Source organism: Sorex araneus, chromosome X (genome assembly GCF_027595985.1).
Source record: "Sorex araneus isolate mSorAra2 chromosome X, mSorAra2.pri, whole genome shotgun sequence".
NCBI lineage: Eukaryota > Metazoa > Chordata > Mammalia > Eulipotyphla > Soricidae > Sorex > Sorex araneus.
In genome coordinates, this window is record NC_073313.1 from 252,320,368 (window position 1) to 252,332,225 (window position 11,858).

An 11,858-nucleotide genomic window follows, 5' to 3' on the forward strand; every position below is an offset into this window, starting at 1 on the left:
TGATAGCACAGCGGGTAGGGCATTTGCCTTGCATGCGGTTCAATCCGGGTTCGATTCCCAGCATCCCATATGGTCCCCCGGTCACCGCCAGGAGTGATTCCTGAGTGCAGAGCCAGGAGTGGCCCCAGGGTGACCCAAAAAGCAAACCAAAACTGCACGAACTACTTGCCTCCATCAGCACCCCCTCCTCCACCCACCCACCGCCCCGCCCCTGTCCCCCCAAAATCAGAGTCACGGGAGGAGTCTGCGTGAAAAATCCACTTTAATAATCCAGCTTCAGCTCAGCTGAGAACTTCCCCTTCTCGGGCCCGAGGAGCTCCCAGGAGGCCTCAGTCCACCAGGAGGTTCCGGCTCAGAGCAGGGAACAGCTCAAAGAAGCCCTGGGGTGGGGGCGGGGGGAGACTTGGAATCAGGGGTGAGCGGCCGGCAGGGGTGGGGGCTCCGCATCTCCATCTACCACCACCCACAGCCCGGTGAGAGGTGACAGCTCTACCCGCCACTCCGCCCCTGGCCCTACTCCTTTTCTGCCCCTCACTGTCCTCCAGGGGCCAATCAGGGCCCCTGCACCTTGACAAGAGTGGGGACGTGTCTCCTGCCCCCTGGGAGCAACAAAGCCCACCAGCCGGATGGTCCTTCCGCAGCACCCCCCACCCCTGCACACACACACACACCACCCCTGCACACACACACTGCTTGCTACACACACACACTATGCTTGCTACACACACACACCACACACACTGCTTGCTACACACACCCCCCCACCCCTGCACACACACACACACTGCCACACTGCTCGCTACACACACACACTATGCTTGCTACACACACACACCACACACACTGCTTGCTACACACACCCCCCCACCCCTGCACACACACACAGCCACACTGCTCGCTACACACACACACACACTGCTCACTACACACACACCACACACACTGCTCGCTACACACACACACTATGCTTGCTACACACACACACCACACACACTGCTTGCTACACACACACCCCCACCCCTGCACACACACACACACTGCTCGCTACACACACACACACACTGCTCACTACACACACACCACACACACTGCTCGCTACACACACACACTGCTTGCTACACACACACCACACACACACACACACCCCACCCCTGCACACACACACTGCTCGCTACACACACACACACACACACACACACACACACACACACACACACATGGGCTCACCTTGAAGAGAGTGAGGGTCTGCAGCACGCCCGAGGTGCAGGCGGTCTCCCGGATGGAGTGCATGGCCAGCTGCGGGCTGCCCAGGTCCAGGACGCGCAGCCCCAGCCGGGAAGCCAAGATGGGCCCGATGGTGGTCCCACAAGGGGAGTCGTTGCGGACCATGAGGTCCTGCGGGGAGGAGGGGGAAGGGGGCGGAGGTGCGTGAGCACCGCACGGGCCCAGAGGATGGAGCCCTGCGGACGGTGCCTCTGTGGCCCAAACACCTGCCCCCAAGCCCTGAGTCCCATCCCTGGTGCCGCCAACATGCACGAAGCGGGTCCTGGGGCCTTCACTGTCTGGGAGAGACCCTCAGTGTCACCACGGTGCCACAGCAGCCACGGGGAGGGCCCGTGGAGGGGAGGACGAGGAGGCAAATAGCTGAGGAAGTGCAGGGCTGTGGGGGCCGGGAGGGAGCCTCTCAGGGAACGTGGAATCTCTCGGCAGGAAGTTCCGAGTGGGTCACGTGAGCCATGTGCACACCTGTCGCCCACCCGGGGGCCCCAGAATCCCCCGTGCACTTCTCAGAGCAGGCGGGGAGAGGAACTGAGAAAAGGCAGCCTGGGCCAAAGCGAGAGCACAGCGGGGAGGGCGTTTGCCTTGCACGCAGCCGACCCGGGTTCAATCCCCGGCAACCCATACGGTCCCCTCAGCACCGCCAGGAGTAATTCCTGAGTGCAGAGTCAGGGGTGACCCTGGCTGAGCCTGCCAGGAGTGACCCCAAAACAAAATAGGCCGGAGGGGCGGGGGCATCCTGGCACTGTGGTGGTGGTGGGGGGTCACAACCATAAACACGTGACCTACACTACAGTTGTTAAGCCAAAATCAATCTCTGTATTAGAGGGGCGACAAATGAGCTGACACGGGCCCTAGCAACAGTGCAGCAGGGAAGGCAGTTGCCTTGCATGTGGCTGACCCAGGTTCCATCCCCGGCTTCCCACATGCCCCCCTGAGCACAGCCAGGAGTGATTCCTGAGCGCAGAGCCAGGAGTAACCCCTGAGCATTGCTAGGGGTGGCCCAAAATCTTAAAAGAAAACAAAAGCCAGAACACTGAACTGAAACAAGACTTGGGCACAAAGGGCAGGTCACAAGCCCTGAGTGGGGAGGGGTGCAGGGGCTGAACGCCTGCCTTCATGCCACAGGCCCTGGTTTGGCCCCTGGCACCTCAGGGGTCCTAAGCACCAACTCAGGAGTAGCCCCTGAGCAACATCAGGTGTGGTCCCAAAACTGAAGGAAAAACCAAAAACCACAGCGGGAAAAGAGGAATGAAAAATAAATACATTCAGGGGCTGGAGCAACAGCACAGCGGGGAGAGCATTTGCTTTGCACGTGGCCGACCCAGGTTCGATTCCCAGCATCCCATATGGTCCCCTGAGCACCGCCAGGGGTGGTTCCTGAGTGCAGAGCCAGGAGTAACCCCTGTGTATCGCCAGGTGTGACCCAAAAAGCAAATAAATAAATAAATAAATAAATAAATAAATACATTCAATAGAATTTCACTTTGAAAAAAATAAAACGTATTAAGTGCACACAGAGAAGAAAGTCAGGATGAGCACACAATCTCTGGGATTCTTTTCTTTTGTGGGGGGATGTGGGGGGAATGGGGATTGCTCCTGGCTCTATGCTCAAGGACTCACTCCCAGTGGTGCTTGAGGGACCCTAGGCGGTGCCGAGAATCAAACCAGGTTGGCCGAATGCAAGGCCTTAACCCCTGGGCTGTCTCTCTGCCCCCATATATTTTTCTCTTTTCTCTTTGTTCTTCCTAAAGCATTCATGTCCTGGCTTTCAGCTGTCTGAGAATCCCCAAGATCTCCCCGACACCCCCCACAACTGACACCACACTTGAAGTACTGCCAGGGAGGGGGTGCCCTCCCCACCCCCACCCGGGCTCCATGCCTCCCCAAAGACAGACCAGAGGGGAAGAAAGTATGTATGTGTGTGTGGGGGGGGTAGGGAGGGGAAGCACCCGAGGCTAAGCCAGGATCCTAATTTTTTTTGGGGGGAGCGGGGGGATGCTCAGGGGCTACTCCTGGCTCTGCACTCAGAAATTACTCCTGGCAGCACTCAGGGGAACCCTATGGGATGCTGAGAATGGAACCCCGGTCAGCTGTGTGCAAGGAAAATGCCCTCCGGCCCCCTGGATCCTAGTCATGACTGTCCGGAACCAGCTTGCTATTTGTCCCTGAACCCCAGTACCTGCCCTGGACATTCACTTTCTGCATGCGTGCATGCGCTGCATATCTCTACCTATCTTCCTCTTGCTCACTACGCTGGGGAGAACACTGAGAGGAGGATGAACAGCTGGATTCCAGGCTCCCCGAGCCATGCCCAGAGCCCCCTAACTGTTAGGAAGCCTCCAGCACCAGCAAGAGAGACACAGGAGAGGGTGGGAGAGATGGTTTAAAGGGCCCAGCTCTGTCCGATTCTGTTCCTGGCACTGCATGGCTCCCCCAAGCACTGCCAGAAGCAACCCCCAGGCACTACCATGCCAGCCAGGAAGAAACCCTGAGCACCAATTGCTGCGGCTCCCATACCAAAAACAAACAGAAAAGGAAACCCACAGAACAGCCAGGAGGGAAGGAATTTAAAAAGGCGGAGCTGAGCCCGGAGCCAGGCACTGTCCCTTTAAATCTTCCTCACAGAAATCAACACAACACGTGATTAGCCCCACGTACAGGCAGGGAAACAGGGAAACTGAGGCTCTGTGAGACGAGTAGCGCAGAATCAGCATCGTTAGACCCACATCCCTGCTCGGTCTCCATCCAAAATCCCAGCTCTCCGCACCCCGGGGGGGAGCCCACTTCCTCCTTCCCAGCTGCCCGGATCCTGCCCTCACCTGCAGGGGCACCCCGACGCTGCTGGCCACCTCTCGGATCAGGGCCTCCGACACGGCGTTCGAGGCATAGCGCTGCTTGCTGTTCACCTTGATCACAGGGCCCTGCGGGGCAGAGACAGGTAACAACTAAGTGGGTGAAGGGCCCCCACCCAGGGAGAGAGGCGGGGCCGGAGGGAGAGAGGCGGGGCTGAAGGCGGGGCCCAGAGGGAGAGAGGCGGGGCCTAGAGGGGAGGCCTGGAGGAGAGGTGGGGCCAGGAGGGAGAGAAGCAGGGCCTGGAGGGGGAGAAGCTGGGCCCAGAGGGAGAGAGGCGGGCCCGGAGGGAGAGAGGCAGGGCTTAAGAAAAGCAGTGCCCGTAGGGAGAGAGGGGGGACCTAGAGGGAGAGGTGGGGCTGGAGGGAGGTGGGGCTGGAGAAAGGCGGGGTCCAGAGGGAGAGAGGCGGGGCCTGGAGGAAGGGAGGCGGGGCCTGGAGGCAGGGCAGAGAGTAAGCGCACAAGAGGTGGGGCCAGGAGGCGGGGCGAAAGGGAGAGAGGCGGGGCCAGAGAGGCGTGGTTGGAGAGGCAGGGCCTGGAGGGAGAGAGGTGGAGCCGAAGAAAGGCAGGGCCTGGAGGGAGAGGCGGGGCCCAAAGAGGTGGGGCCGGGAGGAACAAGGTGCCTGGAGGCGGGGCTGAGAGGGAGAGAGGCGGGGCCAAAGAGGCGGGCCTGGAGGGGGTGAGGCAGGGCTGAAAAGGTGGGACTAAAAAAAGAGGCAGGATCTGGAAGGGGAAAGGTGTGGCCCGGAGGGAGAGAGGCGGGGCTGAAGAGGCGGGGCCGGAGGGAGAGAGGCAGGGCCCAGAGGGAGAGAGGCGGAGCCTGGAGGCAAGTCCCATTGGCTGGACCTGGGGCAGGAGTCCTAAGAAGAACTGAGCCCCTCGCTCACCTTGTGGAATAAGGGCCGGTGGTTCTCCTCATGCTTGTCGCTGGAAGAGAGAGGCAAAGTGCCCAGGATAGCACCCCCGGAGCAGGCCCGCCCAGGCCCAGCTCACCCCTGGACCACTGCCTCCCTCGCCCCCCAGCCCAAGAGGACCTCGAGGTCCTGCCGAACAGTGCTCCTGGCAGCGCTGAACCGCAGCTGGAGATGCGTTTACACACAGAGCCCCACCCCAAGATCCAGGGCTCAGGCACTAACTGACCACGCTGGCCCTGGGGCCGCCAGTTAGTGGGCACTGAAGCTCCCACCTGCCCGAGCCGGGCACTGGGCACTCACAGGTAGTTGGGGTGCACGGCGTGGGCCATGTCGGCGCTGATCATGTAGGACTTGGGGATGGCCTCCTCGAAGGCCGTCAGATGGTGGGGCGAGGCCGAGATACGGCGCAGCACCAGCTCCGTCAGCAGCGACTGGGCCCCCTGGGCGCTCTCCGACCCCACCTGGCAACGGCAGTCACCTGACTGAGGGGGTCTGGGCGGGCCCCATTACGTCCACTGTGTCCCTGGAAGCCTGCTGCCGGGCGGGGGCCAGTCACCCGTCACCTCGGGGCAGGCCGTGCACCTCCTCCTGACTTTCCACACTGCGCCCCTCCCTTCTCCCTGGCCTCCCACCCAGGGGGCTCAACCCCAGTGCCCGCCCAAGCCCCCACCAGAGACAGATGACCCCAAGCCCAATCTGCACTGTCTGTAATCCCTGGGCTGGAGAGAAGGTTCCCAGCCGTGCAGCAGGCTAGGACGGCCTTCCTAGGCCGCCAGCTGTGGGCACGACAGAAGCCCCTTTCCGGTCATGACGGAGATGGGGTATGGGGTGCCCTCTCCCTCTGTGCACCCCCTTTCTCCCTGCCGGCTCCGTGAGGGTGGGCAGGAGCCAAAACAGCCGGCCTGGCTCCCAAGACGAAAGGAAGCCGAGGGGGTGAACCCGAGAGCAGGGCCTGTGTTCGTGCATCTCAGACTGCACCCCAACATACATGCACTGACGAGACTGCACCCCAGGGCTGCTGGGGTCAAAGGGCAGAGCCCATGGGCTGGCATCAGTCACATCGGGGCAGAGTCAAGGGAGCCACAGTCTGGGCCCACAGTCTCCCATGCGAACTGGTGGAGGGCCCGGCCCAAGTGGGTTACAGAAGCTTCCAGAAGGCCCCTCGCCAGTACCTCTTCGTTGTCATAGAGAGCGATCATGCGCACGTTGGGGTCCGTGGCCAGGGAGGCGGAGCCTGAGCAGGAGTCGATCAGGGCCTGGTTGGGAAAGGGAGCAGGACAGTCAGCCTCACCCCAGCTCCCTCCCGGGCCCCTCGCCAATGACGCCCCACAGGTCCTGCTCCCCGCAAGCCCAGGGGGTGGGTACAGGGAGGCAGGAGCACAGCAAGGTGGGGACAGAACCGAGCCTCCCTCCGGCCCCTCCCAGGGTTGCCCACAGCCTCCTGGGGCCTGTGGGGTGTCCCACCCCCACCCCCGGCCTCTCCGTGCAGGTATGTAGGAACTAAGCCATGCCCCAGCCCAGGGGTGCCCAATCGTATCTGGCCTGCCTCCCCACTTTCAGACAAAAGAGCCACTGAGTCACCTGCGTGAGCACACAGAGTGCACCCCCTCCCTCCCCTCCAGACCGCACAACGCCCGACCCCCACCTGCAGGGCGCAGAAGCAGCTGTGCAGGTTGTCCAGCCGAGGGGCAAAGATGAACTCGTCGTAGGCACCTCCCAGCACCTAGAGGAACGGGATGGTGGCCGGGATGCACCCCTCACCTGCTCCTCTCGGCCCCCCGTGGGCCCCGGCCACCTCTTCCCGTCACCTCCCCAGGACCCCCTGAGCCGTGCTGGGGAAGGGGGACCAAAAATGGGCCCACGCTGGGCAGGGATGGAGGGGGCGGGGGCGGGTGGGGGTGGCGCCTAGAGCCCCTCACAGGTTCCTGAGAGCCAGGAAAGGTGGAGGACATCGAGGAAGACCGTTGCCAGGGGTGGGGTTTGTGGGGGTGACTGGCGGGCCCCACCCCAGAGAGGGCAGGAGAGAGGGTGGGGAGGGTCCTTCCTGGGGGACGTGGGGAGTCCTCACCGCGGGCTGTGTGTCCGCCAGGCACAGCTCCATCTCCGAGATGTCCTCGGGGCTCAGCCCCAGGTGGGAACTCAGAAGGGACATGAGAACCGAGTGGTGTCTGTCGTCCTGCGGGCCGGACAGATGGACAGGCAGAGGGGGGCGGCTGGGTGGAGGCACCGCTCCCCACACCTCCCGGCTCCCACTCCGCCCGCCCCTCCCAGCTTACTGCAGAATTGAGGGGCCCCGGCTCGGGGCTCCCCTTCTCCAGCTCCTCCTGGATGGCTGTGGCCAGAATGGGGACCCTGTGGGGAGACATGTGACACGGGTGTGGGCTCAGATGTCCCACCTGGCTCCCGACGGTGGGCCCCGGTGGCTCTGGACATCAGCCTGGACCCAGACTTGCCCAGGCCACTACCAGGATGTGCTGGCCTCCCAGGTCCCCTGGAGTTGGGGGTAGGGGGTAGGGGGCGGGGGCAGGGGGGGCCCTTCCACCCTTCGGCCCCCAGCTCACAGGTGCATCTCCATGTTGGGCCCGAAGTTCTCGTTGACGTTGCGCTGCAGGTGGATGGCCAGGTGCGGGATGCGGAGGATGGGCCGTTCCACGTGCACCAGCCGCTGCTCCAGCCGGCCCGAGTTGGGGCACTGCGGCCCACCAAGTCGTGTCAGGTCAGCTGGGCACCCCCCCCTCCCCAGACCCCAGCTGGCCAGAGCCGCCCTCCCCGACGGCGGCCGGATGCCTCAGCACCCCCGCCTGGAACGGGGGCATTTCTCCAGGGGATGCTCAGGAAGCCCACCACCTCCCAGGTATGACCCCAGTTCATCTTTTTTTGCAGGGGGGAGGGGAGAGCGGTGGCGTAGGCGGGGCCATGCCCAGCAGTGCTCAGGTCTCACTCCCGACGGGCTCGGGGGACCGTTATGAGGAGCCGGGGATTGAAACCCCGGGTGGGCTGCATGCCAGGCCAGCGCCCTACCCGCTGTGCCCTCTCCCCAGGCGGCCCCTCCCCCCACTTCCCACACCTTGACAATGACGCGCCCAGCCAAGGTCAGGTCACGGTCAAACCAGGTGCTCCAGATGCCGCCGCCATAGGTCTCCACGCCCACCTGCTGAAAGCCCACCTGGCTGCGGCGAGACCGCCTCTTCACCTGTGCAGGGATGAGAGGGCGGAGGTCAGAGGGCGGAGGTCAGACGACCTGATGTGCAGGTGAGGCTCAGGCCTGGTGCAGTTCCGGAGTGGCGGGAGCCGACGGGAAGGACGGATGCATGATGGCCACCCCACCCCCCGCCTCGACCTCCCAGTTCCCTTTCGCAGGGGACTCCCGCAATGACCCTCCCCGGCCCCGCACACAGCCCGGCTCCTTACCCGGAGGCAGGGGCTGTCCGTGTGGGCCCCGATGAGGCTGAACCCGTTGCCAGGCACGTACTGACCTCCCACGGCAAAAGCGATGATGGTGGAGGAGTTCCTGGTCAGGAAGTACTGCAGGGGGGGAGGGGGCGGGAAGAGAAAGGGTTCGAAGGGGACAGGCCAGCGGGCACCTGGGGCTTCCGCTGGGACCCAGTCTTTGGGCTTGCTTCTCTCCACCCCACCCCAAGTACCTTATTTTCGGGCTTGATGTCCCAGGTCTCTGCCTCCTTGAGTTCATGGAAGCCAGCCTGGAGGAGGCGGCTGCGGCACTCGGCCACGGCTGGAGAGAAAGAACAAGCAATGAACTCTCAGATCCAGTCAAAGTGGCGGCGGCTCAGCGGCAAGCGCCAGAGATGGCCAAAGGATGGAGGCTCTCAGCACTCTCAACAGCTCAAGGGGTCGTAACGCTTCTCCGCGAGTGAATGGGGGCGCCCCTGGGATATTGTCTCGGAGAGCACCGCTGGACACAACCGGCCAGTCGCCCACGAAGCCAGCCCAGAGGGGGACTAGCAAGGACGGTGGCGGCAGAGCTTGAACGTGTCTGAATAGGGCTCTTTGGGTCCAACTGGGCATCACTGCGGGCCCTACCACTTCTTCCCCAGACCAGCCCACACTCCCGCAGCGTATCATGGAGGAAAACCTCCCTGAGCGTCAGCTGGCTGGAGACCCAGGATGGGGGCGTCTGCTGGACTGGTGGCTGCAGCCCTGCCCACGGCCGCTGGGGCCCACCAGCTGGTCAAGCTGGACCCGCAGGGCGAGAGCATCAGCAGCCTGAGGGTGCCTTCAGGCTTCCTGAGACTCCACAATCACCGCTGGGCCTCCGGCCGGACCCCAACAACGCAGGACCAAGTTTCCCGAGATATTAGACTACCCAAAGGGAGGTCAGTGGGAGCCACGCTCACGAAACACCTCTGGCTCAGCCACACAAGCTCACTTGTTGATCTCGATTCAGAGATGTATAAATAAATATCGAAAACAGATCAAAAGCTGCAGTTAATCTCAGACCAGGGCAGATGGGGGGTGGGGGTGGGGAGGGTTAGCCTGGTGCCGCCCAAACAGAGTCCCCCCCACCTGCAGCCACTTGCTCCCACAATCCCCCAATCCCACCATGCCCCAGTCAGACTCCAGTGTCTCAGAATGGACCTCATTGAGATATTAATCTGCTGAAATCTCGGATATGTGGTGTTTGTGATAAATCTCTGGACTTTCTCCGGGTCACTATGGGCTACCTCCCATCTCCCTGAACTTCAGAAGCACAGGAAGTCAAGTCCACACCCCAAAGCTGCCACCCAGTTGAAAAAAAGCTATTCCAGTTGTACCTTCCTGGTAAAAATACTGAACTCCCTGAACAAACATGATCATTTCTTAGTACCTGTATCGTGAACCATAATGCATAAAAGGGGAGAGAGAGAGACAGACAGACAGACAGACAGACAGAGAAGAAAGGTTCTGCTATAGAGGCAGGCAGGGGTGGGGGTGGCGGGAGGTATACTGGGGACTCTGGTGCTGGGAAATATACACTGGTGGGGGTATGGGTGTTGGAACATTGCATGACTGAAACCCAAACATGAATAGCATTGTGATGGTCTATATGTCACAGTGATTCAATTTAAAAAAGAAAGGAAGAAAAGGAAGAAAAGGAAGGAAGGAAGGAAGGAAGGAAGGAAGGAAGGAAGGAAGGAAGGAAGGAAGGAAGGAAGGAAAGAAGGAAGGAGGAAGGACTCTTGCGGGCGGAGAGATAGTCCAGTGGGTAGGGCACTTGTCTTGCACACTGCCCACCAGAGGTCGATTCCGGGCACCCCATATGGTCCCCCGTGAGCGCCGCTGGGTTATAGCCAACAGACCCTCCCACAAGAACTCTCGCGATGGAGGTGGGGTCCCGGCCCCCCCCAGGCCTCCGCTGCCCTGGTCACTTACCGTGGAAAGGCGAGGGGCTCCGGTTCACGAACTTGAGGAGTTCCCGGGCCGCGGCCTGCACCGCCTCTTTGCGGGCCCTGCCGGTCATGGCCACCTATGGAAAGGGGGCGCTCAGTCTCCGACGAGGCGTGGGAGCCCCTCGCCGAGGCTCCAGCCTCCCGGGCTGTCCCCAGGGCCCACGCGTGTGCGCGCCCAGGCTCGGGCTTCTGCCGGCCGAGGGGAGCGGGAAGCGGGGCTCAGGCCGGCCGCCGGTCGGAGTACCCCCCAGCCCCGCCCCTAGGAGGCCCGGCCCCCACGTGTCCGCCGCGCTCGGTCCCCGCGCGGCCCACCCACCCCGAGCTCTCCGGCGGGCCCCGGGGAGGGAACCGAGCCGGGACCACCCGGCCCCGCCACCTCCCGTGCACCGCGCCCCCCGCAGGCCACCCCCTTCCAATCTCAGCAAGGTCAAGACGCCCACGAGGGGGCTTCCGGTTTCGCTTTGGATCGGACCTTGTCCCCCATGTCTTAGCTCTCAGCCGCTGAGCTCGAGCTCGACGAGCGCCGCCGGGTCGGTTCTGGGACAGGAATTCGAGCCGAGCGGGCCAAGACTACCTACCTGCATGGCTCCACCCGGCCGGCCTGCGTCCGCGCGTACGGTCCGGCCACGCCCCCACGCCCGCCGGGCGCCCCGCCCCTCGCCGGACGCTCCGCCCCCCGCCTGCGCCCCGCCCCTCCCTGGGACGCTGCTCCTCGTGCCCGGACGCGCCTGAGCCCCGCCCCTCACCCGGACGCCCCGCCCCTCGCCTGTGCCCTGCCCCTCGCCCGGACGCCGCTCCTTTCGTCCGGAGGCGCCTGCGCCCCGCCCCTCGCCTACGCCCCGCTCCTCGCCTACGCCCCGTCCCTCTTCCGAAAGCCCCGCCCCTCGCCGGAAGCCGCTCCCCTTGTACGGCCGTACCTGCGCCCCGCCCCTCGCCTGCGCTCCGCCCCTCGCCGGGACCGGCCGTGCGCTCCGCCCCTCTCCTGTCAGTCCCGCCCCCCACTCGACCGTGCGGCCCGCTCTATCCCCGCAGCTGTCCCCAGTTGCCCACCCGCCTCTCTTTAGGCGGGGACTGGCGGTCCGCAGGGGCCCTTTGGAGCCCGCGAGGTGCTAGGACAGCCGCGAACTGCCATCTCCCTTCCCTCAATCCCCTCCCCTCTCCCCATACCTCCTACCCTACCCCACCCACCATGAGAAATCCGCTTAAAAAAACTTGGGCTCCCCTGCTCACCTGGTCCAACGCGTGCTGTGCTGAATGCTCCCTCTCTCCACAGGCAGCCTTGTATAATAAAAGCAACGAGACCCATGTTTGCAGAGTGCTTACGATGAACTTTAGCTTTATGATAGCTAATCTTCACATCTGCCCTATCAACTTTTGTACTTTTACTGTCTGCATTTTATACATGAACAAATCAATCGAAATACAG

At 62.9% G+C, this 11,858-nt stretch overlaps 1 protein-coding gene across 3 annotated transcripts; it reads right to left on the reverse strand.

The window, feature by feature from the left end:
- Nucleotides 1-245: 245 nt before the first annotated feature.
- Nucleotides 246-11,076, reverse strand: DNPEP (aspartyl aminopeptidase). 3 transcript variants are annotated; one of them, XM_055123188.1, is made up of 15 exons: nucleotides 11,011-11,076; nucleotides 10,416-10,509; nucleotides 8,690-8,778; nucleotides 8,457-8,570; nucleotides 8,113-8,238; nucleotides 7,607-7,737; nucleotides 7,322-7,397; nucleotides 7,114-7,221; nucleotides 6,691-6,768; nucleotides 6,218-6,301; nucleotides 5,346-5,506; nucleotides 5,019-5,058; nucleotides 4,101-4,202; nucleotides 1,228-1,395; nucleotides 246-380 (listed from the first exon to the last, which is right to left on the reverse strand). In XM_055123188.1, the coding sequence occupies exons 1-15, from the start codon at nucleotides 11,014-11,016 to the stop codon at nucleotides 330-332; spliced, it is 1,428 nt and encodes a 475-aa protein (XP_054979163.1). In that variant the 5' UTR covers nucleotides 11,017-11,076; the 3' UTR covers nucleotides 246-329. The 3 variants fall into 3 exon arrangements, with proteins under 3 accessions (XP_054979163.1, XP_054979162.1, XP_054979164.1); XM_055123187.1 differs by having other exon boundaries at nucleotides 10,905-11,033; XM_055123189.1 differs by lacking the exon at nucleotides 11,011-11,076 and adding an exon at nucleotides 10,749-10,792.
- Nucleotides 11,077-11,858: the final 782 nt, after the last annotated feature.